This window comes from Lacerta agilis, chromosome 1, assembly GCF_009819535.1.
Source record: "Lacerta agilis isolate rLacAgi1 chromosome 1, rLacAgi1.pri, whole genome shotgun sequence".
NCBI lineage: Eukaryota > Metazoa > Chordata > Lepidosauria > Squamata > Lacertidae > Lacerta > Lacerta agilis.
Genome location: NC_046312.1, coordinates 3913267 through 3940288, shown reverse-complemented (window position 1 = coordinate 3940288; position 27022 = coordinate 3913267). Strand labels below are relative to the sequence as shown.

The window sequence follows — 27022 nt, the reverse complement described above, 5'->3', positions numbered from 1 at the left end:
CTCCGTGCTCTCCACTTACTCCCTGCATTTTACAAATTCCACAAGGGCAGCATTTCCTTCGTTCCACCAACAACACATCACACGACATCTCTGTGCAGCCTCGCAGACCTAAGCAATCCAAGGAAGGCAATGCTAACAAAATACAAGTCCACACCTCTTGCCAGCTTTCCTTAACCGAAGCCCCTCCTGCTTCTCCACTCAATCCATTTCCACATCAAGGGAACCTTTGATGGTCAGAATGGGTACACTTCATCCCACCCCCACTTGTCCTGCTATCCACAACATCACTTCTTAACGCACAAGCTATATCAATGCAAGAGTTGTTTTCCTCCAGGTCTGTGCCCTCCTGCGTGCTTCAAAGAACATTTCTAAAAACAAATAAATTGTAATTTCATTACACGCGCTCTCCCTTCTCCAACATGCTGGGTATAACGGGCTCTTTCAGAGAATAAATTAAAGTTATACAGGTCGTCAGCACTATGCCACAGTAAGAGATCCACCCACCCCCAGCTTTTCTGGATGGCATCTCCCTCTCTGGCACACAGAGGCTGTCCCTGCAATTCAAGAACAGTAAGTACCTGTAACTGCACCTTCCCTCTGTAATTAAATTTCAAAAAAATCCTCTAAGTGAACATTATAAAAACTTCTGCTTCACTGCCCAAGTAATAAACAGGCTGTCTGCAACCCAACCCCATGCTTTCTGTTACCTTAATCCTAACCACCTCCAACCTCGTGTCTTCCAGATGTTTTGTACTACAATTCCCATCAGCGTAACTGTGCCAGCTGGGATTGATGGGAGTTGTAGTTGAAAACATCTGGAGGGCAGCAGGTTGGGGAAAGGAAAGCTGCTCTGTATACCCTGTTCTGAATCATGCATAGCCGAGGGCTCCAAAAGCACAACACACTTCTTGGAAGTGTTCCCTTCCAGTGGTAGGAATGTCAAGCATTTGAAGTTGAAATGGAAGGGGGGGAGGAAACCCCACCAGCATGTTTTAATTTTCTGTGCACCAATTATAGAGATATTAAGTGGTATGGAAATGGTCTAAATAAATGAGTAAATGGATACACTGTTCAATGCCCCCCCATGTTGCTAGGACACCAAAGAGCAATTGTGTGGTGGCACACAAACATTAACAGTCACAAGTCAAGGAGTTACACCAAAACTTACACATGACGGCAGCAGCACTGAGTCACATGTTTTGGTGCTCGTTTCAGTTATCGCAGGACACAACTTACAATGCTACTAAACACTCTGAAGCCAGTTTGGCTTTGGTGGAGAAAACACAGGAATTGAATATATTCAACAAAATGTTTTTGTTGAATATATTCAATTCTTGTTTTTTCCCCACCAAAGTTGAAATCTTTTCCAAGCCTTTGAAAAACAGAGATTGTAAGGCAGCCCAAGCATGTTCAGAAGGCGACTTTGTAAACTGAACTAAACAAAATCCAAGTGCTGATTTATTCTGCCGGCCATAGCTTTCATTCTAGACCTGACTATGTCAGTTATGAACTACTTATTTCCACTTCAGATCACTTGATTCTGTCAACACCCGTGGGGTCAAACTTGTTTAAGTGGAAATATATTGGCAAAAAATGTATTTTTTGTTTTGCTTTATTTTACTGTGCTGGCTGAATATAATTTCCAAGTAGCGCTGGCTCAAGATAACCAAATCCTTCATTCAGCAAATTCCCAAGTTTGGTCACTTTTTAACAACAGCCTGAACAAAACAAATTAAGATTGTTTGCTTTGCAGATTTAAATGATTAATCTCAGATCAAAGCCACAATTAAGCAGCGTTAATGAAACATCCTAATTGTTTTTAAAGCCATCAAATATTAAGAAGTAGCTTTTAAGTAAATTTATAGATGGCAATTAACTGTTTTAAGATTCAGTTACATAGACAAAACATCTTCACCATTGTGTTGGAGAGGATGCAAGGCAGTTGGTAGGACAATTCCATACGTGGTGATCAAGAGAGCTTGTGCAGCCATTCTGGGAAAGAACAGCTTGTGGAAATAAACAATATTACAAATCAGAATGCGCAATTTAATCCAAGTCTGGGTTTACTAACAATATTTAAGGAAGATCAGCTCAATTTACATTACAAAGAGCTCATCACTTTCTTTTCCTGGTGGCAGCACGACTTACTCCTAGCACAGACCTGGAGAGGACTTGAACACCTACTGCATTATCACAGGATGGGGACAGAATGTATGGTTTTATCTGAAAAATGGACAGGAAGAGTTCATGCCTTCAACAACTCACCTGATGGTTCCCCTGAAATACGGCGCCCCTTTATAAAATAAAACATTTGAATGAACTGGCGCCCACTGACTTCGCACATAGGTTTGTGGCAAAATCAGACACACTAAATCTTCTGTTCTGGGAGGAGGGGTGGAAATGGGGTAATCTTAATGCCCTGTTCATATTTTGTTGAAAATCAATAAAAATAATAATTAAGAGGTACTCTGTAAAAAGTCGAGGGACTGGGAGTAGAAAGAGGGAGGGTGAACTGCTCTTTTTGGGGCAGGGGGAGGGGAGTTTTCAATTAGCCTCCTGAAAGGGAAATGCAAACAATACTACATTTTCCACTGGTAGGACCGACAACTACAAGTGGAGAGAGATTTCTTGAATTCTGGTTTGAAGTGGGCAGAGTGGAAGGAACAAGAGAAAAACACAGCAGAGGCAGACAGCCTGAACTGTATGTGTGAGATTACATGCTCGCCACCCACCACCTTCTTAAGCAAATGAACAATCCCCACTAGCGGAAACGGGCACGGCCACTCTCCAAAGCACAGGGAAGTTGACAAACAGATAACACACCTCTGTACACCATGTTAATGAATCTGGAACGACCGTCAGTATTGTAATTATGGACGCGGAGCAGACGTCCCACTCCATCTTCAAAGGTGCATTAAGCAAACAGCAGATGGGAAACAGTCTTTTTTAAACCATTTTTTAAAAACCACCTAGATTTTTCAGTGTCATCAGTGCACACAATGCTTGGCTTCACAATAACACAGCGAAGGAGAGTCTTGCCCCCAATGACCTTACAATCTTATGTCCAATATTGAGCTGGCCAGCATAAGGAAGCGGGTCCAAACTGGAGGAAACGATCCTTTGGGCGTATTTGGAAATCCACCCACCTCGTTTTCTGGACAAAGGCTCCAGGAAAATAAGACTCCAAAGTTAAGTACCTGCTTGTTTTTATACTTCTTCAGGTATCGAGGGGAAACCAGACATTCAGGGTTGATGTCCGTGGTGACCTGCTCTGCAATGATCTGTGGGTCTGGGTTCAGATGCTGCATTTTCAGAAAAGACAAGATGTTCTGAACTTCCAAGTTGTATGAACTGTCGGCCATGGTTTTGCCCTTGGAGGCTAGCCGGCAAGCTGCCATCCAGTGTGCATACTGCTTCTCCTACAGTTTGAAAGGAAAAGGTGGTGCTCATTAGGCTGCAGCCTTCGCTTCATTTCATTCTGGTTCTGACAATTCCAGACCTGGAATTATTGGTACATACATGGTAAGCCAAACTTAACACCAAATGCATTTGCAGGATAACCAACCATAAGAAATGAGACAAAAGGGCTCATCTTGCACAAATATTGTGGCATTCTGTTTCGTAAAGTTGTGCTGGAATTAAGTGTCAATCCCAGTGAATGCTGAATCTGAATACCGCATCCGTGCATCTTTGCGACCTTGTACTTTCACTTCCATATTGTGGGTTGCGGGTGGGAGAGACACATCTATAAAATTGGTGGCTTGTTTATGGCCACCCAGCACAGTTCATGGCTGAGGTGAAATTTTAACTGGGGGCTGGTACAACTATCCCAAGCTATGCAGCCATATGTAGTTAAATATGAATCCTTTAGTACATGATTTGCAAACTATTTCAGGGTATGGACCAAAGCTGCACTAAATGTGCAGCTGAAAATAAACCACCTTTAGTTACTTCCCTTCCTTCTGCTAAATTGAGAAAAAATTGCTTTTGCCACTGTTTCACCTCACAGGCTCTTGCTGCCAGGGATGTGGTCAGCACTGAGAAATGTCCTCTGGTTTTTGCTGGCAGCCACACAGGGCTTGGACCCAGGCTATCTAAAGGATCGCCTGTTCCCCATGATTCTTGCCACCTGTTAAAAACTTCTGTGGGAGGCTCTGATCTTGTGCCCTGCCACTGAGGACAGGGCCTCATTGTTGGTGGTGCCTAGGTTCTGCAATTCCCTCTCCTGAGGAGGCCTGCTTAACCCCTTCCCTCAAAAGCCTACAGACAAAACCACTCTGTCCAGATGGGCCTTGGATACTGACTGATTCTCAAGGACACTGCTGTTTTGGTGTTTCAGCTGTCCATTTTCAGTTGGTTCAAAGAAACAAATGCACCTGCAAGCAACCCGCACACAAAATAAACTGGGTGCTACAGTACCCTAGGTAACACTGCCTCTAAGCCTCCTCGTCCATAAGGCTCCATATGCAGGGCCAGCCAGTCCCAGAACTTTGTGGTTCGCAGGAGAGTCCTGCAGCGCTCACCCCCTACTCACTCTTCACAAATAAGCATATGCAATAGCTGCCCTATGACAAATCCCCACGATGCAAACTTACGTTATCACAACGGAGCCAAATTTCATTCATGCCTTCAGCCACGGGGATCAGAAGTTTGATGTTGAACTTCTGGCCAGAGATGTTGACATCAGGAGTCACCTCACACCCTACAATAAAAAAGAGCAAGATTTTATACTCTGCATAAGGATGTGGGTATAGTAAAATGTGTTATATTACACGATGCAGGAAGCAGTATTAGCAGATAATGATCACGGAAAGGGATGGAACGAATCATTCCTGGATTCCCATTTGGACACAAATGCAGCTGTGAATGAAACTGAGGCAGGATGGAAAGCACAGAGCAAAATAATAATGGCCTACTGTTCATAATAATGGGGGACGTGGGTGGCGCTGTGGTCTAAACCACAGAGCCTAGGGCTAGCCGATCAGAAGGTCGATGGTTCGAATCCCCGCGACAGGGTGAGCTCCCGTTGCTCGGTCCCAGCTCCTGCCCACCTAGCAGTTTGAAAGCACGTCAAAGTGCAAGTAGATAAATAGGTGCCGCTCTGGCGGGAAGGTGAATGGCGTTTCCGTGCGCTGCTCTGGTTTCGCCAGAAATGGCTGTCATGCTAGCCACATGACCCGGAAGCTGTCTGCGGACAAACGCCGGCTCCCTCGGCCTATAGAGCGAGGTGAGCATGCAACCCTGAGTCATCCGCGACTGGACCTAACGGTCAGGGGTACCTTTACCTTTATTCATAATAATGGCGTGCTATTCATAAGAATGGCCTAATATTTGACCACTTGTGAAGGAAAGAAGGGGGGCAGGTGAGCCTGCTTGGACACTCCAGTCTCTGATGTGGATGCCCTACCCCCACATTTTGATCTCAAAAGTGAGGTTTGCTTATGTTTTATTTTATTTATCCAAAAGAAAAAGAATACAGTACAAAAGCACAGGAAAGGGAAGGGGAGAAATAAAGCAAAGGGACCAATGTAATATATATACAAGGTACATCATGACTTTTTCAAGGCATAAAAAGTTCCAGCATTCATGTTGCATAAAGTTGCCAAATGTCCACAGCTGCCGTTGTTGTGTCTTTTTCATAAGTCTTTGCTGGATGCATATGGAGAGATACCAAGCTGGTAGAAAGGGCAGCAAAAAAGATGAAGGAGTATTTCCAATTCAATTTAAATTCGGAGGTGGAAAAGAGGATTGTTTGGGATGCAAGCAAGGCAGTAATGAGAGGGTTCCTGATAAGTGAAAAGGCAAAAAAGAAGAGACAACAAAACGCAGAAATGGAAAGACTTTTGAAATTAATCCAAGGAAAAGAGAAAGAACTAAGAGGACACCCTAAGAATCAAAAAATTCAAAAAGAAATTAAATACTTGCAATCCCAATATGCTAAAATTATAAATCAAGATATCGAATGGAAGATTAAAATGATGAAACAGAGATCCTTCGAGTCAGCAAATAAATGTGGAAAACTACTAGCTTGGCAACTAAAGAAAAGACAAAAAGCAAATATCATCAACAATTTGGTAGTAAACGGAAAGACGGTGGAGAATCCAGAGGAAATTAGATGGCATTTCCAAAAGTTCTACAAACAACTGTACAAGGAGGAGAAGATAGATGAAATAGAGATGGACCAATTCCTGGAGAAAAATGGATTGCAAAAAGTCCCAGAAGATAAATTAAGAATACTCAACCACCCTATTTCGATACAAGAGATTGAAGAAGCAATCAACAATATGCAGCTAGGAAAGGCCCCAGGACCAGATGGTTTGACTGCAAAATATTACAAATGCTTGAAAGATTGGCTATCACAGCCTTTAAAAGAAGTTTGCAATAAAATGTTAGAGGGAGATAGGGCACCAGAGACATGGAAAGAGGCCTATATCACACTGATTCCGAAACCAGATACAGATAAGACTATGATGAAAAATTATCGTCCAATTTCACTTTTAAATGTGGACTATAAGATTTTTGCGAACGTCATGGCTACAAGATTAAAAAGAGTGCTCAAAGATTACATACACAAAGATCAAGCAGGTTTTTTACCAGGTAGACAATTAAATAACAACACAAGAATAGTCGTGGACATTTTAGAGAAACTGGAAAAAAACATAAATACGGATGCGGCACTGATGTTTATAGATGCAGAAAAAGCCTTTGATAATATTTCTTGGATATTTATGAAGAAAAATCTGGAAAGAATGGCAGTTGGACAACGATTTTTAAATGGCATTAATGCCATTTATACAGAACAAAAGGCAAAAATTATAATCAACAGTGTGATATCGGAGGAGATCAGAGTGGAAAAAGGAACAAGACAAGGGTGCCCTATCTCCCCTTTATTATTCATTACGGTCCTGGAGGTTCTTCTAAATATGTTACGAAAAGAGAATCAGATTAAAGGAATAAGGGTGGGAGAGAAGGAATACAAGGTACGTGCCTTTGCAGACGATTTAATGTTATCCCTACAAGACCCTGAAAGTAGTGTCCCCAAAGCATTGGAATTAATTGAGAAGTTTGGGCAGGTAGCCGGCTTCAAACTCAACAAACAGAAGACCAAAGTGCTGACTAAAAATATGAAAACAGAACAAATATATGAGCTACAAGAATCTACTGGCCTCAACTTTGCTAAGAAAGTAAAATATCTAGGGATCAACCTCACTGCAAAAAACCTGAACCTGTACAAGGACAATTACGAGAAGCTGTGGACTGAGATAAAAAAAGACTTAGAGATATGGACAAGATTGAAACTCTCACTAATGGGCAGAATAGCTGCTGTGAAGATGAATGTCTTACCAAGGATGCTGTTTTTATTTCAAGCCATTCCAATTTTAGATAAGTTGGACTGTTTTAAGACATGGCAAAAGGACCTATCAAAATTTATATGGCAGGGAAAAAAGCCTAGAATTAAATTTAAGATTTTAACGGACTCTAAAGAGAGAGGAGGCTTTGCTTTGCCGGACTTAAAGATTTATTTTGAAGCGGCGGCCTTTTGCTGATTGAAAGATTGGTTCAAACTGGAAAATACTGATGTGTTGGATTTGGAAGGCTTTGATAACATGTTCGGTTGGCATGCTTATCTTTGGTATGACAAGGCTAAGGTCCACAAGACTTTTAAAAACCATATTGTTAGAAAAGCCTTGTATCAGGTTTGGTTGAGATATAAAGACTTGTTAGAGAGAAAGACCCCTAGATGGATTTCACCGGTGGAGGCCAAGGCCTATAAGAGACCTAATATGTCTGCAAGATGGTTAAGATATGCAGATATATTGCAGCAGGAAGGTGAAGCGTTTAAATTGAAAGGTTATGATCAGGTAAAAAGCGAGGTCACCGACTGGCTGCAATATCATCAAATTTATGAGATTTTTAAAGCAGACAAGAAGATTGGTTTTCAAGTTGAAAAATCAAAACTGGAAACAGAGCTAATTGAATCGAATTCAAAAAACCTTTCCAAAATGTATAACTTGTTGCTAGAGTGGCATACGAAAGATGAAATGGTTAAATCAACAATGATAGATTGGGCAAAGGATGTGGGACACAACATCATGTTGGAGGACTGGGAAAGACTGTGGAAGGAAGGTATCAAATTTACAGCCTGTAATAATTTAAGAGAAAACATTATGAAAATGCTTTATAGATGGTACTCAACACCAGTTAAGATTGCTAAGATGAACCCGTCAATGACTAATACGTGCTGGAAATGTAAATCAGTGGAAGGTACCTTTTATCATATGTGGTGGACATGCCCAAGGGTTAAAGCCTTCTGGGATAAGATTTACAATGAACTTAAAAAGGTAATGAAAATTACCTTTAGTAAGAAACCAGAGGCTTTCCTTTTGAGCATGACCAACGAACAGATACCCAGTCAAGATAGAGTATTTTTTATGTATGCCACAACAGCAGCTAGAATTTTATTGGCAAGAAATTGGAAGGGTGAAGAGATCCCAACGGTGGAAGAATGGCAGATGAAGCTAATGGACTTTATGGAGCTTGCTGAACTGACCGTGAGAATCCGAGACCAGAGGGAGGAGAAGGTGTCGAAGGATTGGAAGAAATTTAAGGACTACTTAGTTAATGGTGTAAAATTGAATATCTGAGCAGAACTAGCTGTTGAACAGGCTTTAGCTAGATAAATTTAAGTTAAAGTTTTGGTAAGAATTTTACAGTATAAGATACAAATAAGAATGTCTGAAGATTTTGAGAATAGATTGAGAACTATGCTTTTAGTAAAGGAATCTAAGGACAAATAAGATGGTTAATAGTTATGAAAGTAGATATATAGCTACCTAAAGTATATTTGGATTAACAATGCAGTGGAGGGTGTGGGGGAAGTCCTCTATGCTTAGAAGATAGAATAAGAATGAGATAAAGAAAAGTGTTTAGACAGGTTTGTATATGTTTTTCTTATGTTTATTGTGTTTTTGTTTGATTTGTTTATTGTTTATTGTATTCTGTATTTTCATTGTATTTGTGTACGTTTTGTTTTTTTTATATATGCATATGGAAAATAATAAAATCTTTAAAAAAAAAAAGCATATGGAATAAAGTTCTGCCATGTGGCGTGGAATGATTGTAGTTTTTCTTGCATGCCCTGGATTTTATGTGCAATTTTCTCTGCTATTGCTCAAATTAATGAGAACTTAAAACACTGTTTTAATCAGTGCCTTGGGGTGGGGGAGGGAAATACTACTGAAATGGTGAGAATACCCCAATGTGCAGGTGGAGCTTGATGAATGTGGGCACCGTCTTCAGGGCTGCAGCTTTTAATACAATCCTCCTCTATAGATGGAAGCAGTATGATTCTTAAAAGGAATCGCTTTACTTGGAAGCAGTGAAAGCAATTTTAGTCCTTTTTCAGCTCCTCCTAAAGAATTCTTTTAAAATTCAGTCAGCAGCAGCAGCTTTGTTCAAAAGCTCCCAAAAAGGTATTCCAGGCTTCCCTTCCCCAGAACACATCCTCGTAGCTACAGTCTGAGGTCATTTGGCAGCCTCTCTCCGTTTCTGCCTCAAAGGCTTTTTTTTTTTTTTAAAGGATGTCAGCCATGCCTGTTTCACAACCCTCCAAGCTGGAATACTTTTAATACAAGCAGAGCTGGTAGCCTTAGGAATGTCAGATGCAGCAGAAATTCCTTGCAAATGTTATCTGAATAAGGGTCTCTGCATGTAGCGTACTAAAAGGGATGGGGCGGGGGGGGGATGCTTAAAACCAGGAAATGCTATTAGATAATAAAATAGCTTAGTTTTGATTATACAAAGTAGCACTGATTTTGTTTCTCAAAAAGTATGTTTCCCCCCTCATGTTTTCTAAAAGCTCCTCATTGCAATTTTTATTATTATTATTATTATTATTATTATTATTATTATTATTATTATTATTCCCCTTTTCCTGACAGAGATAGAAATAAGAACAGCTAAAGTCTCTCTCTCTAATTTACTTATGCAGAATGAAGTTTTGCTTTCAGACCAGCAGCAGAACATTCTGTAGGGACTCTGCTTGTTACAGCCACACATCCAAGGGTTTGTTTGTGGCAGATAAAGCAGTAGCACCAACCGCTTGGGAAATGGGGGCACAGCCATGCTATTCTACTGCATGAGCCAATTAAACCCTCTAAAAGTTATTCGTGTGGCACAATGGCCAATGTAACTTTCATCAATTCTGACAGCCCTCAGGACGGCCTCTTCCCTGCCACCAACAAAACAGTATGGCATGACAAGAGGGGTGAAGTAGCTGCTGAACAAACTACCAGTGGGATGATATTGTACGACAAGCAAAAAAAAGGAATGTTTGTGCCCTTGCTTGGACCAGGGTTCTTCCGCCCATCTAAGTAGCAAGCAAAGCCACTCTGATCACTTTCATTTAAGCGCTGCAGAATTTAAAAACAAACAAATGAACCACGAATGCAACACTAGAGGTGAAATGGGAAGAGGTAGATCAAAACTGCATGTATTCCCTGACTGCCAGCCACATCCCCTTCTCCGTCCCTGTCCCCCCGCTATTCATGTACACACAGAAAAGTATTGCTTTGTTTTATTATGGTGTTTTCTGTTTTGTTTTTGTTTTTTTACTATACAGTGGTACCTTGGGTTACAGATGTTTCAGGTTACAGACTCCACTAACCCAGGAATAGTACCTTGGGTTAAGAACTTTGCTTTAGGATGAGAACAGCAATAGTGCTCTGGCGGTGCGGTGGCAGCAAGAGGCCCCATTAGCTAAAGTGGTACCTCAGGTTAAGAACAGTTTCAGGTTAAGAACGGACCTCCAGAACGAATTAAGTTCTTAACCAGAGGTACCACTGTATTCCTCGATTCTCTTTAAAAAATCCAATCAAAAAACTATTTTAGAAAAACCCTGCTTGCCTTTTTACCTCTCAAATTCATCTGGTGAGCCGGAGTCCCATTGGATTCTTCTTTGCTCTTGTAACAGGAAATAGATGTGTCTTTGAAGGTGCACCAGTACTGCTTGTAACCCTTCAGCGTCAGCTTCTTTGGCCTGTTAGCAATTAATATGAATATGAGGAAAAACCATGTTTGTACCTAGCATGTATCACATGCAACTCAAGTCCAAGAGTGATCTCCAGAAACGAAATCTGAATGATAAACCTCCACCTAACCATGTATAATGGCTCCCACCATTCCTGTGAAGATTACAGAAAGTCCACAACCTACGTGCATTTAACTTTATGTGCTTTATCCAGCTTTATGCACACGGCAAAAAAACAAAACAAAAAATGGAGAAGGGTCTCAGAAAAAAACGCCTTTGGCAATCCTACCCACCATTGAATCCAATGTATTTGGACTATGAGTGATTTTGGTTTCAGGCGCGATCCCCGGAATGGAACCCGCGGCTAAGATGCAGGCTTATTGTGTACAAAAGGGACACATTGCCCTGGCTCATATTTTCATCAGGAACCAATATTTTCATCAGGAACACAGTTGGTCTCTAAGGTGCTACTGAAAAGAATTTTCTATTTTGTTTCGACTATGGCAGACCAACACGGCTACCCACCTGTATCAGGAACCAATGCTGAATTATGTGACAGAGGAATGGTGTGAGCTTGCCTGCTTACATACAGGTAACCATCCCATGCCAACTGGGGCTTCCATATCAAAGGTCAACCATGCGGCTACCCCACTGACTTGATATTCTTTTCTACCCACCTTCTTTATTTTATTTTTTGGAGGGGAACTCATCAGCATAAGCCTCAGTGTGAATGTGTGATGGTACCAGCTCACACAGAAGACGACGAGATGACCTTTGGGGCCCCTTCCAACTCTACAATTCTAAGTCTATGTGATTCTAAGTCATAGTGTGTGATGTGATGTTGTGTTGTGTTTTTACTATTTTTTGTTGGCAGCTGCCCAGAGTGACTGGGGCAAGCAAGCAAGCAAAAACCTCTGTATCTGCAGTCACTGAACTTCCCCTGCAACGCTTAGCTATAGCCAGGTGTTGCACTGCATTTTCCAGGCTCCATCAACCTGATACCCCTCAGCTATTTTGGACTGCAGATCCCAACAGCCTTGCTGGCTGGGGCAAATGGGAGTTGCAGTCCAGAAAGAGCAGGAGAGCACCAGGTTGATGAATCCTATCCTGGAATATGTGGTGCAACTCAACTGTGGGTTTTTTTTTGTAATCTGCATGGGCTGTCGATGACTAGGCCCCTCACAAACCAGAGCACTCTAGGCAAAGTAGCAGCAGATTCCAGTACCCTGCTGCAGTTGTGCAGAAACTGCTCTTGAGTAATAAATCAACGTGGATAGGTTTCTTGGAAGGCAGGATGTTTGCCAGCTGCTGTTGCTGCTGTTTATTCTTATTGCGCTTGTGATTCAACAGAGGCCTAGGCATTTGCCTCCCAGTTCTTGCTCTCCAGTGCAGCTTTTCGTTTTAGCACCAAACAAGGTCCTACTTCATCCCCATGCTGGCCTACTGGCCATTTGCAAGAAGGATTACCCATTCCACATGCCCCAAATACACACTTCCTGGTCTTTTGAGAAATCTATAGTGGGCCCGGCCTGATATTTTTCTTCTGAATCCTGCTGCTCACTTTAAAAAAACAAAAACAAAAAGCCAGATTTTAAGTGCACTCTTTTTCTAGGGCATTGTACTCAAAAGTGTTTAGCCTGTTATATCCTTGCAACAACCCTGAGGGCTACGTTAAGCAGAGAGCATACAACTTGCCACATCACCCAGCAAGTTTCACAGAGAAGGGGCCATTTGAAGCCAGGTTCCCCTTGTCATCTAAATCTAACATTCTGCCAGCACCACGTTGGCTTCCACTTTAAAACTGCAGCTCTCTGATATGTCTCAGATTGCCTGATGGTGTTTACAATGAAAGGAAATGCCCAGGAAACGAAAGGGAAAGGCAGTTCAGCGTCTCCCCGCCCCACAATATGAAAAGAATCGGGGTGGGGATGGAGAAGCAGCCACCTATAACACATACCTTGCTATATTACACATACAACCAATTCCTGAATTCCTGTCATGTCCAGAGTATGGTGGGTATTAGCTTGCAATAGACGACTAAGGCTGCCAAGACATTAGTCAAAGTCCAGACACAACTGTTTCCAGTTTCCACATGCCCTGATCCAAGATAATACTCTTCCTACCCCCCTCCAAATAAAAAGCCTTATTTAAAAATCAAAATAAATCTGACTAAAGAATAGCACAGCTAGCCTAAAGCTGGTGTTTTCTGGCAGCTTAAATAGAGCAAACTGGCCAGAATCAAGCATGTTTATTATCCATCTATGTGCTCATGAAGTCCAAGGAAGGTACTAGAGTGATATTTCAGGCTATGCAACAGTCCCTAATTTTAGGACAGCTGGGATGGCTGCCAGGGTTAACTCCGTCACAGAAAACATTTCAGCACCAGCTACTGATCTAAGGAGTAGTAAAGGACCTGAAACAGTTTTAATATCTAAAACGTATGATGCTGGGTCTCAAACCATCATCCAGTGCTATTCCCAATTTAGAGCAGACCCACTGAAATGAATGGAGATGACTCATTAAGGGCCATTAATTCAAATGGGTCTACTCTGAGTAGGACCAGCAATGGATTCAACCCATAAACTCGAACAATGTGTCACTTCACGCATAGACGCATGTACAATTCTGGCATTATTTATTTCGCACTGAGGGGTGAATTGCAGGTACCAAATCAATCACCACAACTGATGTTTTCAATCACTTAATTTCCCAAAGTGGAAGTACACAAGTATGTGAACCTGATCAGCGTGCAGAGATTAGCTGCGGTTATTATTGCATGGCTTGAAATATTACTCCAGTACCTGTCTTGGACTTCATGAGCACATAGATGGATAACAAACATGCTCAAAGATACTCTTAGTTGTGAAGCCAGGCCTGGCAGTGAAAATAAACCCAGGGGCTGAGTGCATAAGAGGTTTAAGCCATCTGTAACATTAAAAAAAAAAAATCTACTTCCTAAGTATACGTGGTAGAAGCTGCTTCAGGTTTCAAAGCCAAGCGGAGGGAGCCCTAGAGATTCTAGGAAAGATGCATTACAATTTTTATCATTAAGGTTCGCTGATCTTTGCTGCGCTCCCAGGATTTCCAGCCAATACTTACTTGAAGACTTTAATGAAGTCAGCAAGCTCCGGGATCGAAGTGATGTCACCCTGAAAACAAGACATCAGGCATTGTGTGTTTCATGTGCCAGAAACAAGAATCAGTACTGGGAGGGGAAATGCTTTGGGGACAACGATTCAGCTTATTAAAATGATCGCAGGGTTGCTTCAAAAAGGCAGTATCCTTGCATGAGGAGGAAGAACAAGAAAAGACCTGATTCATTTAAAACAACAAATATAGCAACAAAACTTCAAGGACTTTCTGGCTATGGGTAGCCAGCTAGAAAACTGTGTTGTTTTAGATCTTTGGAGAGGCTAAATGGTCTGGTTTTTTTCAGTTGCTTTCAAACAAGAAAGACGGGCTCCTATTTAACTTTCCAGTGCAGTACAGCATTATATTCATACCACTGAGCCTAGGGCTTGCTGATCGGAAGGTTCAAATCCCCACAACGGGGTGAGCTCCCGTTGCTCGATCTCTGCTCCTGCCAACCTAGCAGTTCAAAAGCACATCAAAGTGCAAGTAGATAAATAGATACCTCTCCAGCGGGAAGGTAAATAGCATTTCCGTGCGCTGCTCTGGTTTCGCCAGAAGCGGCTTAGTCATGCTGGCCACATGAACCGGAAAAACTGCCTGCGGACAAATGTCGGCTCCCTCGGCCAGTGAAGCAGGATGAGCGCCGCAACCCCAGAGTTGTTCGCAACTGGACTTAACTGTCAGGGGTCCTTTACCTTTTTTCTTCTTCTCCACACCAGCTTGCCTGCTGAGAAGCCCCGGCACATGGATGCCGCACGGGTTTTCTGAGATGCACTTTAAAATGTGTTCACAAGGCACATGGACTAGGCCTCTTGAACGTTGCCATTGCTTCACAAAGCACACCTAACTTCCCAACATAGTTGTGGGCCTTTATAATGGCAGCTCACTTACTACAAGTGATTCTAAGAGTCAAGCTGCCATTTGTGATCTTCTCACTAAAGAATTGCCACTGTCATACTCTAATGACTCGAGGAGCAGGAGAAAGCACAGTAAGTGTGAAGTCTGTTGGGTGTTATGTCTGATGGGCCCTGCTGCTCTTGTGCAGGAGTGCCACAAGCTCCTAATTGTACCACAGCACCCCATGTTGTAGGTTGAATATAAATTCTTAAGGCTGGGGTGATGAGCAGATATAAAGACTTTAATCCACTGACCAACGTACCATGATTCACCTGCAATTCTTGCAAGGAATGCTGGACTGGGGGAACTGCGTAGGCTCAGAATAATTTTATTTATGCATACCTAGTCCATGTTAAAATATTCTCTCTTGCCTTTTAAAACAAGATCATGGCCCTGTTCAGGTGATGTGCCTAACGGGAAAATTTCCTTGTGTGTAGAACGTCCAGGATTGCATGTGGTGGCCCCGCCCCACTAATTTAGTCCCAGACCTTCTTTAGGAGGGTTTGAAGTGGGCCTTCTGCCTGCAGCTGTAGAAGTCTCTGCTCAACTGGTAGCCCCTTCAGAACTTCCCTGCTCAACATGGAAATGTCTGGGATGAGTGGGCAGGAATGCGAACCTTGGGGGTGAGGCCAGCATGTTTTACTCCATGCCCCTAACACACTGATATTTCCTCTTCAGGCATTAATGCCCGAGAAGGACTCATGTGGGAATCTAGCAAAAAAAAAAAGTAGACCATTCCAGACTGTGGTCAGCCCCCCACAGCTGATGACTGTCTGTAATAGAGTGAAACTTGCTTTGCAACAGAGAATGGCAGCTGTGCCTCCAAAGCTATAAATGACTTCCAATCCACTCCTCTGCCCTTGGGCACCATACACAACTCCTTCTCTTTCAGCTGCTGAGGAATGAGAAGCTCAGGCCAATAGAATCCTGCCTTTACTGGAATGGGCATTCCTCAAACTTGCAGAACTGAATGGACACAGATTCCAATGGCTCTTGCATTTCAAGACAAAGGAATTCCAGAGTTCCATGCAGAGCTTTGCTTAGCCAACAGCTAATTTCCTTTCCCCATCTGTCCAAATATGCATATGCTTCTGTAGGAAGAGTTCTCAGTGTCTGAGATGAGTCTTCCCAGTGGAGGCAGAAACAGCAACAGAAAGAGGAGGGATCATTTCGAATGAGTCTTCAGGAAAGCACGTGGCTGCATTTAAATTGTATCCTCTCATAAAGAACAAACTATTGAAACTCAGCAGCGAACTGATGAACTGGGTGAATGGTTCAGTGCCTGATTTAGGGAAGCGCAACTAGTTCCCCCCCACACTGGGTGCAAAGTCAAAGGGATGCCTGCCTTCTCAAAGCCTGCTTTGGGAAGGAGGTGGGAGGGCTCTAGGACTCTGCCAGAGCCCTTGCACCTACTTCCCAAAGCTCGCTTATCCGGCTTGGTGAAGGCAGTGCAAGGGTGGAGGGGGGGGAGCATCACATTTTGGCTTTGCTCAGGGTGCTATATAACCAAGGTCTGCCCATGGATGCCTGGAGCTCCTTATCATCTTGCCACATCATCCAGTTTTGTGCCTCAGATTACTCAACAAGAGGAACACTATAAGGTGAGCTCCCCAGACCCCACATGATGTCTCTGGACCTCTCTGTTATTTTTCTTTTGATTTACTCTGCTGCAAGTCGATAGGTAACGGCTTGATTTCCGCTGCACTTTGCTTGTTTCTCCTTGCCTGGGTCTCTCTATAAGAGACCCCAGCTCTAAGAGACTGATCCGTCTGGCCCCATGCCCGAGACAAGAATGAGTCCCACTTAACACTGCTCAGTTGGCATTTAAGTTGCTTGCTGGAAAGAAATGGGGAAAAGGAAAGAACCTCTGTGCTAGGATAGGAAAGTTTAACAGGTATGCTCCATAATCTAAAGAGGACGAAATCCTTACATCACAGGCAGCAGGGCTAAATGGGTAACTTCCATTAAAACGTCTGCAGATTCTCCTGTTTTACACAGTAATCTTGATATCCTTCCTCTGATTTATTTACACATTTTAAAAGGCTTGAGATGAGAGACTGAACCAAGTTGAAAGATAGGCAACATCAAAGACTTGTGTTGCATCCCAGCATAAGGAATCATGTAAAAAAACTGTGTTTGAGAGCAGGATGCTTATCTGGAGGGTGAAATTTGCAGTTCCAGAGACTGCAACCTATGAACAATCCAAGTTGGTCCACAAGGGATGTGCTTGGCAGAACAACGTGCTTGGGATTCCTTGGCAGTGCCAGGTCTCTCAGAATAAGCCCTCTTTAATGATGCTGGGTTGTATAAGTGAACCCAAAGAGACTCGTGCTCTTGCATCAAGTTTCTGATCTGCAGTGTTTACTGTGAGCAACATTAAGTGCAAAAGTCTCCTGCGCAAGTTTCACTGAAACTAATGGAGTTGTGCAAAAGCACAACTAGTGCAGAACTCCCACCCATTGCAACAACACTTGTGCAGGAGAAAATTTCACATGGAATGCATTTCTGGCTTACTGCATCACAACAACAGGTCTGCAAGAGAAAGAAGAAAAGAAAGCAGGAGATGACTGCTTCAATGGAGACTCTTGCAAGGGGATCCAGGGGTCTCGCTTCCTGTCCCATTCTGACAGTTTGCTAGAGGGAGCTGCTGGCCTGCTCTCTGTTGAGAGTCAGCCCATCCACTGTAGATGATCAGTGACATTACAGCAGGGGTATGGAGCCTGTGGCCCTCCAGATGTCAGGGATGATGCAGCAATATTTGGAGGAACACAGGTTCCCATCTCTGAATTAGTTATAAAACCACATAGTCTTTAGCCTGTTTCTTCACTGTGAGACGTCTGTTTCTCATTTACAGATTGAGCTGCTCTCAAAATGTTCATTTAGGTCTATCCACTCGATGGCATGTTTTCTTCCAGATTGCCAGCCCTAATGCTTTGGCAGAGATGTGCTCTTTAGGTTAAGATTGAAGCTCCCACTTCCTGCTCTTACCAGAATTGTGGATGTCTTCCCACCTTCCAGAGTAATCTCCAGGTCAGAAAGGGCAGCATCAACCTCATCAACCTCTTTGTCACTGTTGTTCAAGTGATTTTCAGATGACATGATGGACAGCTTATTGATGTGGTACTGCAAGAAAGGAGTAAAGAGCCAAATAAAGACTACTGTAAATGAAACCGCACTTCGTCCAAGAGAAGATTGCCGTAACCAAGTCCTCAAAAGAGGTCCCAGGGTGGGTGGGGAGGAGTAGCTTTTTTTGCAAGGTAACATTCAGTCCTGACATTTCCCTGTGAAGCTACTGTGTAATATATAGTAAGGGTGTCGAGCTTACTGGGTGGTGCTAAACTTCTTCTCCACTTGAAGCTCTCCCATTTATATTGGCAAGACCAGAAGGTACCAAAACCTTTGTGACCTGTTCAGAGCTTGGTGATCTTATAAGTGTGTGCCACTTATAAGACCAATTCTACTTCCAGAAGATGGCAAATGTGGTTGTATTTCTTTAGCATCATGTTAATTCCAACTACCAATTCACAGAGGAATTTAACACTGGTCCTACTCAGAGTAAACCCCCTGAAGTTAATGGACATGCTCAGGGTCTCTTCTGCAGTACAAATATGAACAAGTATCAAACCACTACAAAAAGTAATGGCTTCCCCCATCCCACCCCCACAAATTCTGGGGAATGTAGTTTGTTAAGAGAGCTGAGAGTTGTTAGGAGACCCCCTCACAGAGATAAAAATCTCAAGTGTGGTTTAGTAATCCCACTTTCCCAGGGATGTCTGGGAACTGTAGCTCTGTCAGTATTATAGGTATCTCTTAACAAGTTACTTGAAGGTCTCAAACATAAATGTTAGGCCTTACAACCTTAGGTTTCCCCCCTGCACAATAGCTGTGGTCTATTTCCCACACAGCACTACAGTTTCCAGAGTTTCCTGGGGAAAGAGATTGATTGTTAAACCACTCTGGAAACATATCTTTGAAAGAGCCAGGCAGCATATCAGATACAAAGGACAGATACAGTAGAATGCCCCCACTTGAAATAATTATGTGATGCCCCCTTCAAGGGAGTAAAGTGGGAACGGGACTTGAGTTGGCATTGAATCTGTTTATATGTGCTGTATTGTGTGTGCCAAAAGTGCCAAATTGTGTCCTATTCTAGAGAAGGAGGGCAGAATGTATTTTTGGGAAACTCAGGGATTATCACCAGCTGTTTGAGAGGCTCAGTGCCAGAACCCTGTGGTTCAGTAACCTAATGTACTTGTTATTTGCTTAAAAGCCAACAAAAAAAGGAAAGATGCATACAAACATGTTTGCGAAAAAGAATCCAAATTCCTTTGCTTGAGACATAACAAGGAGGAAAATTATTTTGAAATCACCTAAAAAGGTTCAAGTAAACCCTAAAAAATGGGGAAGAAGCCAAGATCCGTCAGAACATACCATTCTAGCTCCTGAAGAAATATAGGGCAAGACACAAAGCTCAGTCAGCATGTCAAAGGCACTAATACTTTCTAGAGAAAGGTATCATTAAGATGGCAAAAATTAAAAGTTCAGAGATTTGGACCTACAGCATCTCTACTCACCTGCAATGCTGCAAACATCATCATTTCCTCCTCTGTGCACTCTATTTCTTCCAAAAGAATCGCCCATTTCGATTGCTCATAGAGTTGGTTGATTCTGATTGCATCGTACTATGGGGACATGACCATATCATTTGTACAGGACCCTGCTTAAGGATTATAGCACATAGCTTTTTGTAACCAAGTAATAAAATCCTGTCAAATCATTAAGGTTTTTGAATGCCTTCGTTTCCATTTGCTGCATCGGTCTGAAATACCAGAGCTTGCATATGGCAGATGAAAAATTCCAGCCCACTAGGGAGCTAGTATATCTCCAGCCATGAGTCATCCTCACTGCTATAAAGGAAAGACATCACAAAGAAACCAGCTATCCTGAATCTGCTCAAATTGTTTGCCCAGTCCTGCACATTTTCCAGCCTCATTTGCAATTAAGCCTTTTGTCTTTGTCCAACCAAACTTCTTAACTAGTGGTGCTTCCAGATACAAGTAGGATGGAAGTACTGTCACCAAAGAGTCATTCACTACCTAACAGTTCTGCAGAAGTCTGGGCTGGGTTGCCCATCAGATTATGACTGTTCCAATTTCCAACCACATAAGGAGAGGGAGCCCAGCAGATAATACCTTTCCTAGTCTTCCTGAAGCTACAAGTTTTGTTTCTCTAATTCAAAATCACTCTCTGTCCCCCCCCCCCGCCTTGCTTTCTGTCACTTCAGTTATGCCCCCAAAGGGTCAAAATTCATTGCTAGCCTGAATATTGGAAAAATAAACATATAATTTTCACAAGACACATACCAAATTATTCCACTAGCTTAATTAAATCCATATGCAGAATCAGAGTTTCCTCTCTAGAACATGAAGCGCAACCGTGCTATTGGTATGGATTCAGCTTCTAACCAGGCAAGAATTGCAGAGCCGTCAAGCCTGTGCTGTGTTACTGGGTTTAGAACACTTTTGACTCCTTTCCCCTCCTTACAGTACACATGTCATGCATGCCCTTTTCTGTCTCTCCATCGCAGACGCTGAAAATCCTGTGGAAGATACCCCAGCACACATAGCATTATACCTTAGGGTTCAAATCAAAGAAGCTGTAGTACTTAAACCGAAGAAGTAAGGCTTCATTCTCCTTCACATCCTGCTCCATAAGTGACCTTGAAGAATCCAGCCACCTGCCAACACACAAAGAAAAGTGCTGGCTTAGTCATTTCAAATGATTTTCTTCTTCTTCAAAATATAAGCTGCTTAAATAAGCTTTTAAAACCTACCCCTGGTTGATCTTGGCCTTATCCAGAAGCGCCTGTGGTTTATACATTTTGGCTAAGATTTCTGGGGAGGTGATGGGCTGGCTGACGGCAAGTATACCTGGATTCCCTTCTGATAAAGCACTATCTCCAAACCAAGCTGAAGTTGGCGACAAAGGGCTCCCATCATGTGAATCGTAAGTTGGCGTCATGGTTTTGCTATAAAGCCCTGGGCTTGAATAAATGCTTCCTAATATGAGAGAAGAGAATTAGAACAAAGTTATCATTAGAATAAAATATAGCATTTTGTTTCACTGAATGAAGAACAAATAGACAAATAGATAAGTGAGGAGTTCCGCAAAGAGATCCAAGTGTTGCAAGGAGCAGGGAGCACAGGAGTGTGAGTGACAGGCAAATTTGGCTCCCATTTCCAGCATATCACAAAAAGCAAGAACTTGCATCTCAAGATGCTCACTGGAGTTCATACATTTCCACCATGATCTGTGAATCTGTACTTCACATTATCTTAAGCAGATACAGGTGAAACTCAAAAAAATAGAATATCGTGGAAAGGTTCGTTTCTTTCAGTAATTCAACTTAAAAGGTGAAACTAATATATGAGATAGACTCATGACATGCAAAGCGAGATATGTCAAGGCTTTATTTGTTATTATTGTGATGATTATGGCGTACAGCTGATGAGAACCCCAAAGTTGAAATTGTTAATTTGGGGTTCTCATCAGCTGTACGCCATAATCATCACAATTATAACAAATAAAGGCTTGACATATCTCACTTTGCATGTCATGAGTCTACCTCATATATTAAACTCCAGTAGCTAATGAAAACAATTGCTTACATAAATGGACTTTCCCACAATATTCTAATTTTGCGAGTTTCACCTGTACTGCTTGCAGGAGTATAAGTAACTGATGCTTCTAGGGCCCTGCTTCTGATATAATGTTAAAATCAAAACTGTATTTTGATTTAATATTACTATGCCACTTTTCCAACAATATGGTCAAACTCAAAGCATCTCACAACATTATCAATATCCTAAATAATTGCTCAATGGGAAAAGACAACCCAGAAACACATTTCCATGCTTTGAAAGTAGAGCAAAAAACTAAGAACGTCCTGTTGCATGAGGATTTTCAGACTCGTGTAGATTAGAGGTAGGAAAACAGTCAAAAGAAAAGTCACAGGAGATGAAGTCCTACCCACATGGGGCTCACCTTTCACTGGGCCGATGTAAAGAACATCAGAGCCTACAGAGAAGGAAAGAAAGGAAGTCAGAAGGTAAGGTGAAGACACAGAAAGAAGCAGAAATAAGAATGGCAGGGGTGAAAAACAGGCAGAGAGGTTGAGATGTTCAAGGGTGCAACTGAGCACATGACACGTGAAGAGGTCTGAACTGTACACCGGTGATGGCAGGTGAAACAGCAAAATAAAGCCTACAGGCAGTAATTTTATTATGGCAATGTGCATCAAGTGACAATGCAAAACAGCAGAAATCTAAAAGATCTATAGCACATGCCTGTAACAGTGTTTTTAGCACCAAGCGCCCATGTTGGAAAATCAGTGCTGTGAAATTAGAGCAGACCGTTGTCAGGCTGGCTAAGTCCATTTCCACCCAGTGCTCCAGGAAAATGAGGACTTGGCCAAGATGAGCAGTATTACTTCTATCTGACAAGGGAGGAAATACAAAACTCCTGCTTCGTCATCTTTTGCCTATACATGCAATGGAAGGAAATGAAGTAGTCCCTTCATTACTTCCCTTGCTTGGCAATTATCTCAGTGCTTTTGCAAACATTATCCAGAACACTGGAAAGTGGAAATAGTTTTGCCTTTTCTTCTTCTTTTTTTTTTACTGAGCAACTGGGTAAGAATTCTGCCTGAATGCTGCTCTTTATAGATACCAAAGAAAAGGAAGAAGAGTTTGGATTTGATATCCCGCTTTATCACTACCCGAAGGAGTCTCAAAGCAGCTAACACTCTCCTTTCCCTTCCTCCCCTACAACAAACACTCTGTGAGGTGAGTGGGGCTGAGAGACTTCAGAGAAGTGTGACTAGCCCAAGGTCACCCAGCAGCTGCATGTGGAGGAGCGGAAATACAAACCTAGTTCCCCAGATTACGAGTCTACCACTCTTAACCACTACACCACACTGGCCCTCACACTGCATCTTTTTTTTGGGGGGGGGGGAGAGAAAGGAGAGTATGGAAGTTCCTTTATCAGATGTAAGATGCATATTTCTAAATGTATAAAATCCTTATATGACAATAAAGCTTTGTGCAGGGAGCCATTTGTAGCAGTTACGTTTTTGCCTAACACACAACCGATTTAATACACAGGACTCTTGAAAAACAGACTGAATTTTCACTTTTTCACGTAAAAGCTGCACGTTGCACAGAAACTCTCCGTGTGAAACGAAGATTATGAAGTCACGGCATGAGGACTTTACCACTTCAGAAATGAGCAGTAAAAAGTTTCCCCTTTCTTGGCTGAACTCTGAGAAACAAACACGGCTGCCTGGATTTCAGCATGCGGCTCCCCAGGCTCAAAACCAAACTCTTCTTAAAATAGTTCACGAGAGTCTTGTTGTAAGAATATTAAACAGTCTAAGCTGCACAGTCTCTTTGTGGTGAGCTTCTTATAACCTCTCACTATACATGTGTTGCGAGGCTCATTCTTCAGAGTTTTAGAATATTTGCCATTATTCTGGGTTAAATTTAAAAGCCTGGTTTAAGTCTCCTTTATGCAGCGACCCACCTCCTGCAATTAGGGAAATCAATAAGGCAAGTATGCACCTTAGGATAGGGGTAGGCAGAAGGTAGACTGTGATACTTCTTCTACAAGGTGGGGGTGAGAAATTTTGCCCCTTGAGACCCTTAAGGGTTGGAATTCTCTAAGTTCATTTTGCTTCCACTCAACAGAACTGAAAGCTTCACTAGAGTTTTGCTAGAGTTTGCTTGGACAGTCTAGCCCAACACTAACATTAACATTAAACATTCCTTAAATAAAGAAAATGATTTTCTGTTTGCAGTAGAGGATCCAGGGTCTTATTAACAGCAGAAGCAGAAATTCGGAAAGCTGGCTTCCCATGTGCATCATTAAGATGGTGCTACCACTGTACCAATAGGTTTAAATCTATTTAACTTCCGGGTGTCCATATTAGCTTCAGATCATTTGGAAATTTTGCACCTCCAATCTGTTGTTTTTTAAAGAAACTTGTACTATACACTCACAACAAGCAGAACTTGAGTCAAGATTAGCCCCCAAAGAGCCAATTTTGTGCCACAAATATTTAATAGGACAGAAGCAGTAGGGGAAAATATTCTCTCTCTCTCAACAGAATATTTTATTAATTTGTAGTAAAATAACACAGATCAATTCCAACAAAAACCTGTAGATTATAGAATGCTTATATTAATGACATATAAAAAGAAAAGTTGAGCAGGGGCACTGTCTAATACTGAATCATTGGAAGCGTCTTTGAAGTCTCGGCTATCTGTGATGTGGTTTCTCCATAAGTAAGCTTGAGTGGCTGGAGATCTTATATTAACATAACTTCTATACACATAGTTGAGATATAGGGACCATACCAATATGGCCATGCTTAGTTTGACCTCTAACAACCCTTCTGTGTTGTGTAAGGGACTCAGAAACGCATATACGTTTCTGTAAAGAGCTGCAAACTGCAAAGCCACCTCTGGCTTGATCTAAAAGAACCCCAAAATATATTCAGAATATGAGAGCAACGGTAGCTGAGGAATTAAGTTCACTATTTGTTCAGCTGTGGAGTAAATAGGCAGCAGCAGGGGTGGATTTTAAGAAGCAATGAACAGCTGAAACTGAATTTTACCACCACTAGAAGAACACACTAGTGTAGGTGTGGGGAAAGCCTTTGCTGAACTACAACTCCCATCACCTCTGGCTATTAGCCATGTATGCTGGGGTTGCTGGGAGTTGTAGTTTAGCAACACCTGGACAGCCAAAATCCCACACCCAACTGCAACAGTGTTTCTTCTGAAGCATAGTTCTTATTCACTGCTGTAAATCTAATAATATATAAGCGTTGTAAACTATTTTTTTCTAACAATACTATGAGGAAAGTCACAATTACTTTTATTTTACAGATGGAGAATACAAGCTGGGAGTGGGAGAGACTTGTTCAGCTTATAGACATCAGGGGTGAGGAATCTCATGCCTTGGGCCCAGAATACAGCCTCTCTAGGCCCTGGACTCTCCCTCTGGGGTCACTGGTCCACACCCTCTGAGTGTTTTACCTGGTTGGATCCTATGAAAGGGCTTTGAGCTTAGTCCCGTTGCGTTACTGAAAACAAATTCCTAGGCTTAGAAAGGGCTCAGAGGCAGGCTGCTATTTAATTCTACATATGTTTTGCACTTATCTGTGTTTTATGGAGTTTGGGATTTTAGTGAACACACACACGCGCGCGCGCACACACAAGATCCATCGCTGTCTTAGGCCGAAACTGTACAAGCATTTTAAATTGGTGCATAAATTGCTCTATTACAGGACAAAGAGGGTTTTTATGCAGAACACATACAAACGTAAGAATGGCCCGCTGGATCAGGCCAATGGCCCATTTACTCCAGCATCCGGTTCTCACAGTGACCAATCGTGCCCGTGGGTAACTCCCAAGGAGGCTCCGAGCACAGAAGCCCTCTCCTCTTCTGTGGTTTCCAGTAACGGGCATTCAGAAGCAATGCTGTCTGCCACTGTGGAGGCAGAGAATAGCTATCCTGGTTAGTAGCCATTGCTATCCCTCTCCTCCATGAATTTGTGCCATCCTTTTTTTAAAGCCACCCAGGTTGGTGGTTATCACTGCCTCCTAGAGGAGTGAGTTCTGTCGTTTGACTATGTGCTGTGTGAAAAAGCCCTTTCTTTGATCTGTCCTAAGTCTTCCCAACTTTCAGCTTCTCTGAATGTCCACGAGTTCTAGTGTTATGAGAGGAGAACAACTTTTCTCTATTCCTTTTCTCCACGCCATGCATATTTTTTTTATAAACTTCTATCACGTTGCCTCGTACTTGCCTTTCCTCTAAACTAAAAACCCAGGCAAAGGCCTGTAGCCTGGAACAGGTGTGTGATAGCACTGGAGCCTGAAGGACGGCAACAACTGGAATCCAACTGCCACCAAGAAAGCCTGCTGGGATCCTAACGAAGCCAGCTGCTTCTGCACAACCACCCTGGAGTCAATTCACTGTGCAACTGATTATTCCAATCTGCATTTATTTCAAGGAAGGCTGTAAACAAGCAGTGCTTAATAGCTTGCGGCTGCAAAATGAGATGCCTATGCACAAAACCCCACCTCCCAGGTATTCCATTTCTTCCCATTTTTGCTTTAGAAATGTTCCCACTTGGAAAATAAGAAGCATTCCTCCTTGACAAATTGCTTTTAAAAATAATAATAAAATACAATGCTATCAATGTACATTACACTTGATATAGAGTAGGGGGGGAAAGGTAAACAAAACAAAATACTGTAGAACAGTCTTTGTCAAAAAAAAGGAGTCTTTCAAAAGCAGACAAGACAGACACAAGAGCAAATGCAATCACATGCTACTTGAAACTGATACAGGTTCTTCCGTATCCTTTTTCTCTCACAGCTTTTAAAGCAATATCCTTAACACTTTAGCACTTTGCCCTTGCTGCCGCCACATTTCATTTGGTGGCAATTCTATGTCTTTTACTAACTACTTGGAGTATTAGACCCCCATCTGCACAATACATCTAAAATGGTGTCATACTACAGTACTTTAAACAAAGAGTCCTGGGAGCTGCAGCTTGAGTGCTTAGGAGACCCCCTATTCCCATCAGAGAGCTACAATTCTTGGAGTTCCCTTGGAAGAAGAATTAATAAACCACTCTTGAGAACTGTAGCTCTAAGAGGCAAATGGATTCTCCTTACACAAATTTGTGATTCTGCTTTAAAAGTATAGTGCCTAGGGGTTCTCAGTTGGTGAAACTGTAGAATCAACAGCATTCCAGAACAGAGGGCAGACCTGCAATTTGAGCAAAAATGTGTCATGGAATCTTGGCTTCCACTTCACTGCAAAGAAGGGATACCGAGAATTTGCAGGGGAGAGCAAATGAGCCACCAACCCCACCACAGCTGCCCTTTGCTTGCA

General features: G+C 42.3%; 1 protein-coding gene across 4 annotated transcripts in view; it reads right to left on the bottom strand.

Annotated features, from left to right (window-relative positions):
- FERMT2 (fermitin family member 2) overlaps positions 1-27022 on the bottom strand; it is a 93281-nt gene that overhangs the window by 7785 nt on the left and 58474 nt on the right. For 2 of the 4 annotated variants that reach the window (XM_033162914.1, XM_033162999.1), the window contains exons 5-13: positions 22103-22135; positions 20892-21117; positions 20693-20795; positions 19633-19740; positions 18047-18181; positions 14129-14178; positions 10914-11038; positions 4596-4702; positions 3198-3419 (exon numbers count right to left, since the gene is read on the bottom strand). In XM_033162914.1, the coding sequence (XP_033018805.1) occupies positions 3198-3419; positions 4596-4702; positions 10914-11038; positions 14129-14178; positions 18047-18181; positions 19633-19740; positions 20693-20795; positions 20892-21117; positions 22103-22135 (1109 nt within the window). The remainder of the gene's footprint in view (positions 1-3197; positions 3420-4595; positions 4703-10913; positions 11039-14128; positions 14179-18046; positions 18182-19632; positions 19741-20692; positions 20796-20891; positions 21118-22102; positions 22136-27022) is intronic. The other 2 variants (XM_033163084.1, XM_033163171.1) reach the window with 1 other exon arrangement.